Genomic DNA, 14,979 nt, shown 5'->3' with positions numbered 1-14,979 from the left:
ATGCACTGTTGGAGATATAGTTCAAAACGCGTACACATAAATAGTATTTAAAACCCCCATCCTTTATTTCTTGCAACTGCTCAGACACAAAGCAACATCTTACACGCCCGTAAAATATTGTATTGTTTTTCATCAGATATCATTAGTTGTCATTGAGAAGTCTTATAATTGGTCAATCTGTCCTTACAATGCCCTATGCTAGCAAAATTTCCCTTACAAGTTTAATTCCACTTTCAGGGAATATGCTCAACCCCTCAGTCTGTTCTCTACCCCACTTTTGAAGGGCAAAACCGAACCTTCAGTCTTGGCACCAGCAAGAACCAGAACTTGGGGTTCGACTGGGTTTTCCTCCTGTGAGTAGAAAAAGTCACATCGGAGGTGAAGTAAAATCTGCAGAAAGGCAAGTCAAAAGATGCCTCATTCTTTTTTTTTTTTTTTAAACATCAGAAACAAAGTGTAGAAAACAAAAGAACCAACAAAAACAAAATTATAACAATCATTAACCTGAAAAATATATATTTATATATATATATAGAGAGAGAGAGAAAGAGAGAGAGAGAGAGACAGAGAGAGATTATTTTGACAATCATAGAAGTAAGCGCACATGTTCACATTGTGATTTGGTGACTTTTATTATGTAGTCATACTTTTGACAATTTTATTATTATTACTTTTTTTTTTTTCCATTTTTCATTTTTTTTAAAGCTAAGAAAAATCAAAATCATTCACGGGTTGAACCGTAATGTTTAGTGTTCAAGTCCCAGTTGTGTGAAAGCATAGATATGAGGTAAGTCCTAGCTATTCCTAGGATTTGGGATTCCAGGCATTTTCACCCATACTGGGGGGTTAAACGGTCCATTCTGAGCTTACATACATTACAGATCAAAACATGAGGACTAATGAAGAATTCGTCAGCAGCCATGCCGACAATCGTAGAGGGGCGTGGCATTTAACCCCCAACTCCAGTCCAACACAATCTTAACTTCCACTGTAGTGTTGAGTGCATTACTGAACGGACATATATATATAAAAAAAGACCCCATGTGTTTTGGTTGTAGTACCAGACCCGTTGTGTGCTGAACATTCACACTGTGGATTACTGAAGACGTGGAGAGCAATGGGGTTGGTGTAGTTTACTTCATTAGTTGGGGGGGTTACATATAATTAGCAAGTCCAAATGATCCTCAAGAGATACTGGAAATATTTGAAGTTAAAGCAAAAAACGAACAAAAGCAAGCTGAGCTAGGTGAACGAAGCGAACAGCCAGCTTCTGAATGTGTAATTCCACAGGTAGCCTAGATCTACACAAAACAATACACTGGATTTTGTTTTCACACTGTAGCAGTATGACACACACACAAAGCTATTATCATACATTGTTATTCAAAGTCGCGATGGAACGGATTGATAGTTTTTTCTTCTCTGAGAGCAGGAATCCAGTGTTGATAGATTTTAAGACGTTTCTTTGAACAGTGCTTTCACTCGTCTGGGTTTTTCTCAAGTCCTTTTCGCAGATGTTATAAGCATATATGAGACCAGTCATGTTTCATATGTTCATTGCAGTCTTCAGTCAAAGGAGAATGCGAACAGCATTTGGAAAGAAGGCATTCTGTGACTTTTTATATGGAATATTAATCCAGGTAAAGGAGAAGATGAGTCCGAAGGTTTGACACCTTACTGTTGAGTTAGATGGTTGTTAAACGCTGTCGCTCTTTTTATTAATATATAACCAACTGTTTCAAATATTGTGTTAATCTTGTTAGTAAATTCACAAACCAATTATATCCTGCTTGGGCCTTTTTTCAATCCGATAGTCTCTGTATTTACCTCATCAACTCAATCCATCTGATTCAGACCTCTATTTGAAACCCTTACACTACATAAAAGTTCAAGCTCGTCTTATTCAGCACTGGCATTCGGAGATTTAAAACCAGCTGGGCTTTCTAATCTAATTCACAACACTGGAACCGCAGTTTTAGTAAAATTTATGGGGGAAAAGAAAAAAATATATTTTAACATCCCATCTTGGAGAGAGTAATCCAGGCAGTCTGCAAACACCTGATCTCTCTCTCTCTCTCTCTCTCTCTCTCTCTGAAGACAGCTTCCGGAAAGGAGCTCTTCTTGCAGACGTCCAAAATGACGCTCGTTGGTAGTGTGTCGGTGCTGTAGCGTGTCCTGTAATCTCCGAGAGAACGTGAAAGAGCTTCCTTCAATGTAACAATCTGTAGCAAACCCCTGAGACCCACATCTGCAGACTGCACTACTTGGATGCCTAACAATGAAAGTGAGAGAGCCCCAGAGCATGATGGGAAAGGGCCCCACTACTGCCCAGGCACGTATGGCCAGCTGATGGAGCTGCCGGAGAGCTGCATGTCGCGGATGAGCGTCTCGATGGGCGTCTTACCCACGAGCCGCATAAAGAACAGCTGGGAGATAAGCGCGGCGGGCACGGCCCTGAGGGCGGGGAGGCGCAGCAGCAGGCGGCCAAAGCGCTGGGGCTGCCCGGGGTACTGTGTGCGCTCGTACTCCGTCAGCGCCACCTGGGCCTTCTCCTGCAGGCTCTCCACATGGGCCGGGTCAGTCAGCCCACAGGCATCTGAAACACAGGCAAAGAGAGATTGGGGAGTGGGTTAAACACAAGGACAGCAGAAGACTGAGCCACAAAAGTCTCATCAAGACCCACTATTTTTGACATGAATTTTGGCTCAAAGGAACATTTCTCAATGGACAGTCTGCAGCTCTCAGGGACACGTGGAGCAGTTAATCCTGTCATTACAACAATTTAGTCACTGAGAGTTGGGGTGGGACAAAATCCAGAACACACTGTGGGCACCAAAAAAAAAAAAGTGACACCTTCAATAAACGTAAAATAGAGAAAAACTATAATTTTGCTACCTCATACCGAGAGGCTGCCAGTGCATACTCTTCCCAGAAGAGGGAGCTAGAGGTCAATGATTGCCAATGGAAACTGCCTTAGCAACAGTAATCCAATGGCAGTTCAGCACGAGTTGTTTGAGGAAGTAAAAAAATACACTTTTTTAGAACTTTTAAGCTCTTTCTGCTTTAAGCCTTGCATAGTGTATTTCATCATTCAGAGGCTGAAGCTACTCATATTCCTGTTTTCGCTTGCAAACATCTGCCTAGAACAGCGCCCAGGGCTTTGAGGGGCACAGGGGTTTCATTCCAGCTGGGCCACTAATTACTATATTTAATTGAATTGTTCGGAGTCACCATCTTCCCCAGGTCTTCAAGCAGCGTGTCATTAAAACAGGCCAGTAAACCCAACAGGACTCTGGGCTTGGACTTTCTCTTTAATGGGACCAGTTAATTACTGGATAAACAATGGTCTCCAGGTCTCTACTCGTTCCCTGTTTATAGCAGTCTATAAAACTGTAGCCAGCGTCGAGGCGGTACAGTGACATTTCAGTAACAGAGGGGTACAGCTCCTGTCGGCACCAGCCTGAGAAGTAAGAAGACTCTCACCTGGGGAGAAGAGGGCGATGGCTTTGAGGCAGCTGTACTCGGCCGAGTCCACCTGTAGCCGGGTCAGCTTATCCACCTGGTCCTGGAAGACCCGCACCTGGTCCATGAAGGAGACGACGCGCTCAGCCGACATGGGGGAGGAGTGGAAGCCGGCGGCGGCCAGGAGGGGCGCCATGTGGAGGGGCAGGGCGGACTGGGCGGCGTTGAGGATGAAGAGCTCGCTCCAGCTGAGCCGCAGCAGGGCCACCTGCTCGGACACGGGCAGCTCGGGGAAGTAGGGGATGTTGCGCGCCCACTCGATGGTGCTGAACAGCAGCCGGGCGGCCAGCTCGCAGATGTTGTCGATGCCCATCACGCTGCTGCCCTGCTGCTGCTGGCTGAACTGCGACCCGTAGCGGCTGCTGGGGTAGGGCTCGGCGCGCAGCAGCTGCGAGATGAGCTCGGACACCGGCTGCCCGTTGAAGAAATCGGCCCCTCCGGCGCCCGGCGTGGACGTGGGGCTGATTCCTGAGTGGGACGGGGGGATGCGGCCACGCTGCACAGCTGCAAGGGAGCAGAGACCCCGATTCAGGTTGCGCACAACACAGCAAATGCCAACAACCTCCTCTTGTACATGAAATTGGTTCATTGTACCAATTTATTTATTTTCTAATAAGCATATCGACTGCATGCAAGAACACACAACTGAAAGTAATAGGACAATTGTGCCGTCACTGTTCAGGGCAGGGCCAGGAGTAACTAAGGGAAACTTACTATTGTTGAAGTGCTGAGTTGTATGACCTATGCAAGGGGGTGTAAAAACAAATTCTTTAAGAGCATGTTAATGGATAAGCGCGTCTGCCAAGAAAAACAAATAATAATAATTGCATGTAGTTCAAACCACATGTTTTAGAAATTATGGTTTAACCCTCAGAAGAGTAACAAAAAGAAAGGTTTTTTTTTCTCCCTTTAGATTCTTCAGTTAAGGACTCAGACTCCCAGAATGCACTGTGCAGTAAGTAGGAAATACACTGGGGGCAACAGTCCACAAATTGTTAAATAATACAAAGGGTTCTCCAAATGCGCAAACAGCATGAAGGACCTGGCTGGAAAATATCTAGCATTGCCCTGCCATGTGCCAGCTCAATGCAAAGCAGGTATTTGGGAGTTCAGTATGGGCTTTGACCTTGAAGGAAAGGGAAATACTTCTGTCACATGCCGCTGCCTGGGGGGAAGGGAGGTGGTGATGGTAGGGGAGTACGGGTGGGGGTGGGGGTGAGGTTAGTTCCCCTGTCATGTGACCAGGGCATAAAGGGAGGAGGAGATTAGGTCCTTCAGTGGCCTCTTTCTCAGTTTATAGCAATGTGAATGAGTGAATGAGTGAGTTTGCCTCCAGAATCAGAGAAATGAAACTAGTTCCAGCAATATTGAGAGGGAACAACTACAGGAAGTGCCCAGTTCATTATTAACCAAAGCACCAGTCAGGCTGTTATCATTAAAAGTTTTTTTTTTTCCCAATGCATTTATTCCCCGTCTGTGTTTCATTTGACTGTGTTTTGACAATGTAAATCTTGTGTACTTAAGTAACAGCTGAAACAGGAACAAAGAGGTAGGCTTTTTTTAATTTTGAATTTCCTGTGTGTGTGTGTGTGTGTGTGTGTGTGTGTGTGTGTTACTCATTCAATCCACGAAACGGGTTCCAATTTGAATATTCCAATTTCCTTCATAAGCTTGCCAGGTGACACTTTCTCCTTACTGTGGTCATGCTCTCGAAAAAACCCCACAAACAAACACACGCAACAGTAATCCCGCAGAGCTCGTGGAGGTCAAGTAAGGAACAGCTGGCACAGAAGCTTTCAAGGAACATACGAGACTGATTTTCAAATCCAGTCAAAAAACATTTCTGTCGACCTCCTTCCCCCCCTCCAGACTACGACAACAACAGAAGCCGGGAACCCAGTCAATCCCTCAGCAAAGATAGCTTTTGTTATTCGGTGACTAAACCTGGAATCCAGCATCTACATTCGGAAAGACACAGACAGTTACCTGGTGTGCCTTTAAAGCTCTCCTCTATGTAAGTGTGGGGATTAATGTAAAGTGGGGCAAATATTAAACTAATGCCAAATGTTTGCTAATCTGACTCAACTATTACTGCAGGACACTGTCAGAACTGTCTGTGGATGTATGTGCACAGGCTGGGGATTATTTAGCAGATGTACGTAAAGCTTTGGGTACTGGCACCAGCTCAAATCAAGGTACAAGGTAGGCAAGTGCTGTAATCGCTTTTGACATTGGCATAAAGGCTGCAAAACCCTTCTGGCATGAAAAGTCTTGCCAATATCTCTCCCGAATCTAGGTTTTAAAATTTCCTTTAGCACCTGGATGGCAGCGATCCTGCAGGAGTCAAGAAAAAGTATCTGAAAGTCCTCAATGGCTACCTTGGGAACAATGCCCATAAACGATTTTCAAGACGCCTCTGCCACCTATGGGAACAGGCCGCTCGTGTGTATTAAAGGGCGTTGTGCTGTGTCGGAGAGTGGCAGTTACCTTCTTTGCGCATGCCCACGCGGAAGCACTTTTTGAGACGGCAGTACTGGCACTGGTTGCGGTGATGCTGGTCGATCTGGCAGTCGCGGTTCGACCTGCGGGAGAGAGAAAAGGCCAGAGCAGGTCAGGGAAGAGAGGGAGAGAGGGGAGAGCAGGAGTCGCCTCTGATCAACATGTTGGGAGGCGTGTAGCAAAGAGTTTGGAGTCAACACCATTTGTTACCTAAAACCTCGGCATCATTCGGAGGAATTAAGTTTTCTCCAAAAGGTGAAGGGAGTAAGACCTCTGGGAATTGCTGACACACTTAACCTGGTTTAATTCAATACTGGGTTGAATTTAAGCTCATTGAGTGTTTATTTACATGTGGCAAAGTTCACATTTTGTTTTTTGTTTTGTTTCCGTTTCGGCCTTTGGCTGGGCTTTAATCTGGGCATTGTGTTGCATAATAATCTTTTTCCTTTTTTTTTTGGCAAATTGGAATTTAAGGATATTTGCCAAGTTTTGGGGATTTCCACTTGAAATGGCCTTGAATTAATCTCCTTTATTCATTCAAGCTTTAATTATATCTGAGGATCATCCACCCATGCACAGATTGATTGTTACGTGCTTAATGTTCAGGTGGGCTCAAATATAAACTCATTCAACAGTATCAAGTCACAGTATTAAAATTATCAGAAAAGGGTGCAGCACCCAACAACACTCTTCAAACCCCACACTGTTCCTCACACTTTTCTTTTTATTCCTTCTTCCTAATACTAGTTCATAAGCCATCTAATTGTATGTAAAATGGGAAAAGAGTGAATCATGATTTTGACCTGGTATAAGTTGCTTTTGCACACAGAATACATTGTTGACCATCAGCCCTGGGAAATCCTATAAAGTGCCTTCTGGAAAAATGGGTAAACAGATATACAACCTTAGAAGTATAGCTATAATCCTGGTGACACACAAATGCCAATCTTTAAAAGCAAGATGTCTTTCTTTACATAATCCTCATGTCCTTCTTTGGGGAAAGGAGTCTTTTCGAAATGTCTTCTTTGGCAAACAGAAAGAACCACTGCGGAAGTTCTCCTTGATTTCCAAAGACCATCGTTTCTAATTCTGTATGTTTTTGTAACGTCCTTTGAGACACCCTGTACAAATGCCGGGCTATTGGTTATTTTTCCTGTTGCTGTTGAATCTACAGTGGACGTGTCTTAATTGAGACAGAATGATAATGGCCCCAAAGGCTTCAATGTGCAGTCGACAGTGCATCCTAAGCCACATCCAATAAGCTGTGTCTGAGGCAAATCCTCAGCAAGAAAGGTCACTGTGTCCGTGAAATGCAAAAAAGAATTAGGCAAATAACTGAACTGAGCAGGTAAATTCACCCCACCTAACACCAAATGCGCAGGGTAGGGATTTTCGTTGGCCTGGTTCACACAATGCAGTGAGGGCAGTGCTTTCTCCAGGTGCAGCTGAATTTGCATTGTCGGCACATAGTCACTACATAGTGTCAAAGAGTGTGTACAGCTTTGAGATCGACCAGCATTTACAGGTCAGGTCAGTGCCCTCTCTGTGTGTCAGAGAGTACCCACAATATCCCTACACCATCCACACATCCCTTAGCGCAAAGTACGACCGTTATCTGCAACCACTGCCCTACCCCTTAACTGTAAAATGAACTCGATGTGTTTCAAACTGTAATTGGAGGTACCTGGAAACAGTTTCGACTGAATTGATCGCCACACAAAACGAACGTCCGCACTCATAGAATTACAAACCACCCCACATCTTTTCTTAATATTATTTCCAGTCCCCATGTGGTTTTCCCCAAACGCACGTTCTTGGATGTGTAATCTAGACTTTAAAAGTTTCTTACAACTTGGCTTATTAATTAATTTGCACCTGCTCTAGAGCACATACATTTACTTGTTAACCAAGTGCACAATCTCCATAACCTGGCCTCAGTTTAACTGCTGCAGTCGAGGGTGCAGGGTGTCTATATACAGTACAGTATGGACAGTGGACAGTTTTACAGCTGGACAGAAGCTTGCAATTGATTTACAACCAGTGGTCTTAACTTCAGATGTCGTTGAGGTTGTATTGCGTTTTGTTTTTGATTGTTGTGACTGTGTACAGAGCCGTGGAGAAGGTTACGGTGTGTGTTATGGTGTGTATGTGTGGACTGTACGGTCCCCCTCGACCTTACCTGCAGGTGTAGCTGAGGTTGCGACGGATGCTCCTCTTGAAAAAGCTCTTGCAGCCCTCGCAGGTGAAGACGCCATAGTGTTTCCCACTGGACTTGTCCCCGCACACCACACAGTCCACCACGCAGGCCTTGTCCTCCTCCCCGGCTTCGGCGTCGCTGCCCCCCGCTTGAGGGGAGCCGTCCTCCTCCTCCCGCAGGTAGACCCCCTTTTCCCCCAGTCCGTTGGTGTCCCCGTTAGGGTCTCCCCATCCCCCACTCACCATGGCCATAGCGCTGCCAGTCCAAATCTGGGGTGCTCGGTCTAAAGCTCCAGCCCTACACTTGGCGAAGCTGCGGGATCGAGCTGAGGTGGGACTCCAGAAGCTGGCAAACCCCACGACTGAGTTTCCTCTTGAACCTGTTAATGGCAGGCAGTTTGTGATTGTTTGCTTTCCTTTTGGTCAATAGATGTTTGCCCTTAATGACTTCTTCTGTCTAATGCTCCAGACTTGAAAGTCCAACCTCAAGCTTTTCAGCGGTATGAAACCTGCATGGACCAGTCAAATCAACCCAAGCAAACAATTCTCAGACACAGCAAGTTCTGGTCCAATTTTTTTTAAAGTCACAGACAAGCAGGCTTCAAAATCTCTTCTTGATTCCTTGTATTATTTGTGCATGAGGGAGCTTCCTTTAAAACAGCAGGGACCTACAAAAGGGCTTCTTCCCAAGTCGACTTACAGTTTCAGAGTAGTCCAGACCTCTCTTTCTCTCTCTCTCTCTCTCTCTCTCTCTCTCCTCTGTTCTGATAACCACCCCCTCGACTCCTCTTGTCTTTCAATCTGCGGAACAACAGGTTCACAGTGCAAGGAGTAGGGCCCGGCCAGGCCTTTCACAGGAAACAATAAATTACACACTGCCGTGCACGCTTGCACAAACCAGTTTTCATTCGCCACACCGTTCCAGAGGAAAAGAAAAGGAGAGCTGCCTTGAAGATTTTGGTTTTCTTCTTCCTCTTCTTAAATGTCTGGGTCTTGTGTTCTCCTCAGATCCGGAGACCCTTCTCCTTATACACGGAGAGACAGAAAGAGTACACACTCAAATAAAAAAACAGGAAAAAATAGAAAAAAAGTGCTGCCTTTTGACAAACCAGTCTAACTCGTTCTCGGATGGGAGAAAGCAGTATCACTCAATCTGACAGTTCTCCTGGTATCACTTTACTCTTTCCTACTTCACTGCTTGGAAAGAAAAAAAAGCATAAATAAGAAGATGAGGAAATGGTGGGAGGGAGGGGGTAAAAAGACTGTTTTGGGGAAAACAAAATAAAAAAAAAGGAATGCAATTTGATATCTGTGGTTGTATTCTCTCTCTTTTTTTTTTCTTTCTCTCAAAAAAGAAATGACAAAAACCTGGACACCGATCCTGGTGAGTTTTGTTGATTGTTTTTAATCCACACACCAAAAAAAAAAAAAAAAAGCTCCGGAGCAGAAGAGAATTCAGCCTCTGCCAATATTACGTGAAGTCCACAGAAGTTCAGGTTTGTTGTATAGGCTCAACATCTCCCCCCCCCCCCCCCCAACTCTCAACACCTCCAAAGCCACAAGCGACTTTTGAAATACTAGCAGCCTGGTGTGCAAAAAGTTGTCGCGTGCCGGTTTCCAACTTCCCTGGGGTGACTTCGTAGTCTTCTGAAATATCTCCCAGGTCACCTCTTAGATCAAAACAGCCGGCGATGATTGTGAGCTGAAGCTGAAAACATGCTCTCTCCAAAGCAAAGCATGTGCACTTCCTTTAAGGATAGTTATCCCAAAAAAAAAAAAAAAAAAGGATACAGCTCATCAAGGCCGGAGCAGAGCTGAAAGCTTTCTCTTTCTGCCTCCCTGTCAGCCGCTCTCTCTCGCTCGCTCTCCTTAAACAGGATCAAAGTTCAAGGAAGTCCCCTCTGCTTTGTCAGTTGTTTGTTGTAAAACAAGGCCCGCTTTTGACGCTTCCCCTCCTGCAGGCTTTTTCGGTCTTCTTGCGGCTTCCTCACTACAAACGAGCAGAAGAAGAAGAAAAAAAGAAAAAAAGAAAAAAAGAAAAAAAAGAAAAAGACCTTCCTTTCAGAACAAGTCAGACATGCTCTCCAAGCGTCCCCGTGCGTGTGTCTGTCTCTACCTCCCCCTCCTCTCCTCGGGATTTGCCGCGGCCCGGGAATGGAGCGGGGGCCCCGAGCGCTCCTGTGTTATTGTGAGCCAGGCTGGGGGGGGGGGGGAGAGCTAGGAGGGCTGTGCTTTTTTTTGGCTCCGGGAGCATAAATGAAATGAACCGCACGGAACAAGGAGAGACCTAAGACGGGCTGCTGTTGTGGGCAGCTCCAGAGCCTCTTCTCTTCTTTCTCTCCCTCTCTCCCTCTCTCTCTCCCTCCCTCCCTCGGTGTGTGTGTGTGTGTGTTAGAGGGAGTGTGTGTCTCTGTGTGCTCAGGGATTTGACACTGCTATTCAAGCCCTCCGGTTGCCATGACACTGCCTGCCTTATATGGACATTGGAGTCAAAGAGCAGCGAGTGGGCCGCCGGGCTGCACACACTGAGCAGGAATGCGCTGCTGCTCTCTGCCTCCCTGCCTCCCAGGCCCTGACCCCGGGGCTGCCTCCAGCACACTGTCACCGTTAACTCCTGCGAGGCCGGGCGGCAGCCATGCCGAGACGCGAACGCCGCATTGCTCTCGGGCGGCCGCGTCCCCTCCGTGTCTCACTTCGGGGCCCCTGTCGAGCTCGGCCGCCGCATTAACAATGGCGTCGCCATGTGTGCGCGATGACGTACGCGGAAGCGCCGTGGCGGGGCGTCTGACGCATCCTCGGGGTTCGCCACCACCCCCCGCGCGATTATTTTAGGACTGTATACATGTTATTGTTGCTGTTATACAAGAAATATAGGCAAATGTATTGCGTCTGCGGCACTCTGCACAGTGAGGAGTTTTAAAGGCGCACGTTTCTCTGTAATTACCTCTTTTAATGCTTTATTTTGATGCGGAGATCCTGCAAGTTGTGGTGTGGTCCCAGACGGCTCCATATGTAAGTGTTGATAACGCTGCCAGACGACACCCAGGTGCTAAATCACTGTTTTGAGTGTCTGTTTACTTGTCTGTGTCTGTCTTTTGTGCTTTGATTCAGTTACCCCCCCTTAAAGGTGTAAAACGGCCCACTTGTGCGGGTCACGATTGTGCACTGGCTTGAACTGATCACCTTTCACAGGGCTTTATTCCATGTTCATGAAGTCCAAGATATGCACACCCCCACCCCACACAAGTGTGGATATCGGTTTACAATATATATTCTTCATGGTAAGAACTAATACAAGGGTCCCCAATCCTCATCCTGTAGGACCCCCTACCCTGCTGCTTTTTGTTCCAACTGAGCTCTCAATTACTTAATTGAACATTAATTGAAGTAACAATCTGCTTGGATTTTACTTTTTAAATTGTGTAATAAAATAGTTGGTTCTTTAATAAGATCCTTATACAATTCTATACTTAACTTAAACCCCTACTGTTTAAAATAATTAAAAGGCTCTGATTTAGAACATAAGAACATCAGAAAGTTTACAAACGAGGGGAGGCCATTAATAACTAAGTGATCCAAGGATCCTGTCCAGTCTATTTTTGAATGGTCCCAAACTTGCTGGGGAGTTTGTTCCAGATTGTGACAACTCCGTGAAGAAGTGTCTCCTGTTTTCTGTCTTGAATGCCTTGAAGCCCAATTTCCATGTGTTTCCCTGCTGATCTGGAAAAGCTCCTCTGCTTTGATGTGGTCAATTTAGGAAATTATTAGTTAAATTAAGGGTTCAATTAAGTAATTGAGAGCTTGGTTGGAACAAGAACCAGCAGGGTAAGGGGGTCTTGCAGGACCAGGTTTGGGGACCCCATACCTAATAAATTGGAAATTAAGCAGCAAAATATTCTTGCTGTACAGAAAACATTCAGCTAATTTCTTCCATGTCTTAATCTTATTTTGTAAATTCATTTTATTGTTGTTGTTAGAGATTACATTTTCACATTGTTTCTCCTAAATCAGAAATGTTTGGCCCTTTTTGACCCTTTCTGTCTGGGGTGGGAGGTTACTGGAAGAGGTGGCAAGCGTGAAAGGTCAGAATTACAGCCGCTGCCACAAGAACAACTGGTACTCGAAGCCAACACCCCCCCACCCCCCCAAATATAACAATGAACAAAGCTCACGGGCTTCAGCAATGAAAGAGCAAAATGCATGGTGGACACGTCATCATGGGCCCACAGTCATTTCCCTGCTGTCAATAGAGAGAGAGCATATAGCTCACAGTTGTTCTCTTGTCTAACTTTGTAGGCCAGATCCATGTGCTGTGAGCCACCCCTACCCACGCACCCTCCAATTACCGACAGCATGGCCTTACATGACCGCAGATAAATAACGACAGGATCAGAGCAAGGGGAAATGACTGCAGGACAGGCAGTGCAAAGTTTTGGACACCAAGCAGCCCGGGCATTATCCCTATGAATGCATTCAAATAACATTCCCTACAAGGTTAGCCTCCCCACAAGCGGCTTATGGTATGGCAATGTTGCTGCAACATCTTTGTTACATTTTCTTTTGTACGGAGACGGTCTTAAATGAGTTCTTAGTTCGATTTCTTTTTTTTCTCTCCCCCCTCTATAAAAGACAAAACAAAAGGCATTATCCTCCCAGACCTCCCCTTAGCTGTTTAAGATCAGGCTTGCATTTGGCCTTTCAATTATCGCCTGTGTTACTGTATGCTTCTTTGTCCAGGGCTCTGGAAGAACAGAGATGTGTCCTGAACCTAATTCAATTATTCTCATTAAACCCAGAAAGCCTGGCAATTGTCACTTCCATTGTGACTGTTGTCGGGGGCTTGTGACTAATGGCCCAGTGTCGGGGGGCAAGGATGCAGTTGAGCCCGCAGTGCAGATACTATTTCAGACTAATGGGGGATTTTCAGCTCAAACAAATGTATAATAAGGCAAACACCAGCTCCCTACTCCCTCTCTACACACTATTAGAAATCTAGCTGATGTAGAGTATTTCTTAATTTATTATATTATTATTTTTCCCCAAAATAAAATTGTTTACCACTTTAGCAGTATTACCAATTATTTCCCTTTGCTTACAGCACACTTTTACTGTGCTGTGTGTGGGTTATGGATTAACCATTTCTCCTGAGCTGAACTTTATATGGAGTGAAGCAAATACTGCAACCCCAAAGAAAACATATATACCAGATAATAAAATAATAATAAGACAATGAAGAAATTAATAAATAGGAGAATGGAAGTATTGTGCATAAACAGCTGGTTGCTATAACAGTCATTTTAAAGGACACAGAGGGACCCCTGGTTTTTCAAGTAGTTTTCCCAGCTTTCCATTTAACTCAGTCAGAGACTAGACACTGTTATAAACCCCGTCATCAGTGTTGATCCTAATAAACAGACTGCACTCTTTTCATGTTTTTTTTTGTGTGTTTTTTTGATGGAGGAGTGAGTGAGTCCAGGGGCAGGAGAGGTTTGCGTATCTGCAGCATTATTGGCGTACCCAACATAGAAACATACCAGAACTAGACTAGAGAGAGCTTGGTGGAGGTGGTTTGGTGGTGGGGGTAGGAGTAAAGAAGGAGAATAAGTGAGTTTCCACCCCCTTTGAATACTGAAGACTTCTTGAAGCGGAAGAGAGCTTAGGACTGCTGGGATGAAAAAGAAAACCCTGAGCAGGGACGAAAGGAGTCCGAGCTCAGGGGAGGAGGGGAGAGAGAAAAGAGGGGTTTCTCTGAGGCCAAAGCACCAGACTGAGAGAGACAGGGTGTGAAAGAAAGCATTTGTGTGTGCTTGTTTGCGAGAAAACTCTTTTGTGACAGAGGCTTAAGTAGCGGACAAAGTTGCAGAAAGAAATTAGGTGTTACGGTCTCCCTGGCCCCAGACGACACTCGCTGGGTAGATCGAGTTGTTGCACACCCCAGTTCTCTGACCTTCTGTTAAGCTTTGAGTGCCTCTGCTTTAACACTCGCACGTCTGTCTTCGGCCTGTTCTAAGTCTGGGAGACGCGCCGTCTCAATTCGCCACACTCCCACTACTGAGCCTGGTTCTCACTTGCATGGGGAAAGCCAACTTTACGCCATCTTCTCTCCTACAACCGCTTATGTCTCAGTTTTCAGTTCAAGCAGTGTGATGAATGCATTTGATTTGGGAGGAGGCCTAGGCTGGAGATTTCTGCTGTTTGTTTTCTCTGCTTCTCTCAACTGTTTTTTGTTGTTGTTTTGGAGGGGAGGGTGGTTTGGAGGGGTGTGTGTGTGTGTGTGAGTGTGGGGCCTTTGAACTGGCAGCCAGGAATGCAGCTGCTCTCAGCAGGGATCCTCTGAGGCCAGCATTGCAAACAGTTCAGTGCGGCCTGTGGCCCATCACTGTCAATACTGCCCGAGTCCGCTGCTGTTTGGATCACAGCCTGAGGCCTCGACAACAACAACGCCCTGCATTGACACCAAATGTAAAAGCAAAAACACAATCGCTGCCCTGTCAGAATAGCTCCTGCAACCCCATATTGCTGTAAGGACATCAGTGAATAGTTTGAAGACAACCCCGAATCAAATATTTTTTAACACTCTGGGGTTTGCAGGAGATCACAATGTTTCCCTTAAAAAAGATTCTTGCAGTGTTTTTGTTTGCGGAGCTCCCCATTACGCGGTGTCATGACAACTGACTGCCCAAACAACCAGCTAAGAGGGAATTATAATTAACTTTTCAACTGGTGAGCTCTTTGCTTTTGGGGGCTACACAAACATTCATG

General features: G+C 45.5%; 1 protein-coding gene across 1 annotated transcript; it reads right to left on the bottom strand.

The window, feature by feature from the left end:
* Nucleotides 1-41: 41 nt before the first annotated feature.
* Nucleotides 42-9,738, bottom strand: LOC136718584 (nuclear receptor subfamily 2 group F member 6). The gene is made up of 4 exons (XM_066696355.1): nucleotides 8,201-9,738; nucleotides 6,010-6,104; nucleotides 3,484-4,026; nucleotides 42-2,596 (listed from the first exon to the last, which is right to left on the bottom strand). Exons 1-4 carry the CDS (start codon nucleotides 8,467-8,469, stop codon nucleotides 2,322-2,324), a joined length of 1,182 nt encoding a protein of 393 aa, XP_066552452.1. The 5' UTR covers nucleotides 8,470-9,738; the 3' UTR covers nucleotides 42-2,321.
* Nucleotides 9,739-14,979: the final 5,241 nt, after the last annotated feature.

The sequence above is a fragment of the Amia ocellicauda genome, chromosome 22, assembly GCF_036373705.1.
Source record: "Amia ocellicauda isolate fAmiCal2 chromosome 22, fAmiCal2.hap1, whole genome shotgun sequence".
NCBI classification, from domain to species: domain Eukaryota; kingdom Metazoa; phylum Chordata; class Actinopteri; order Amiiformes; family Amiidae; genus Amia; species Amia ocellicauda.
Note: the sequence above shows the minus strand (reverse complement) of the source record. Positions and strands in the feature narration are given on the sequence as shown.

Bases quoted from the DNA above. Each gene is read 5' to 3' on its own strand.
- LOC136718584 (XM_066696355.1), bottom strand. From the start codon at position 8,469: ATGGCCATGGTGAGTGGGGGATGGGGAGACCCTAACGGGGACACCAAC. The intron at 6,105-8,200 runs GTAAGGTCGAGG...TCTCTCCCGCAG, and splicing joins AACCTCAGCTACACCTGCAG to GTCGAACCGCGACTGCCAGA. The intron at 4,027-6,009 runs GTAACTGCCACT...GCTCCCTTGCAG, and splicing joins CGTGGGCATGCGCAAAGAAG to CTGTGCAGCGTGGCCGCATC.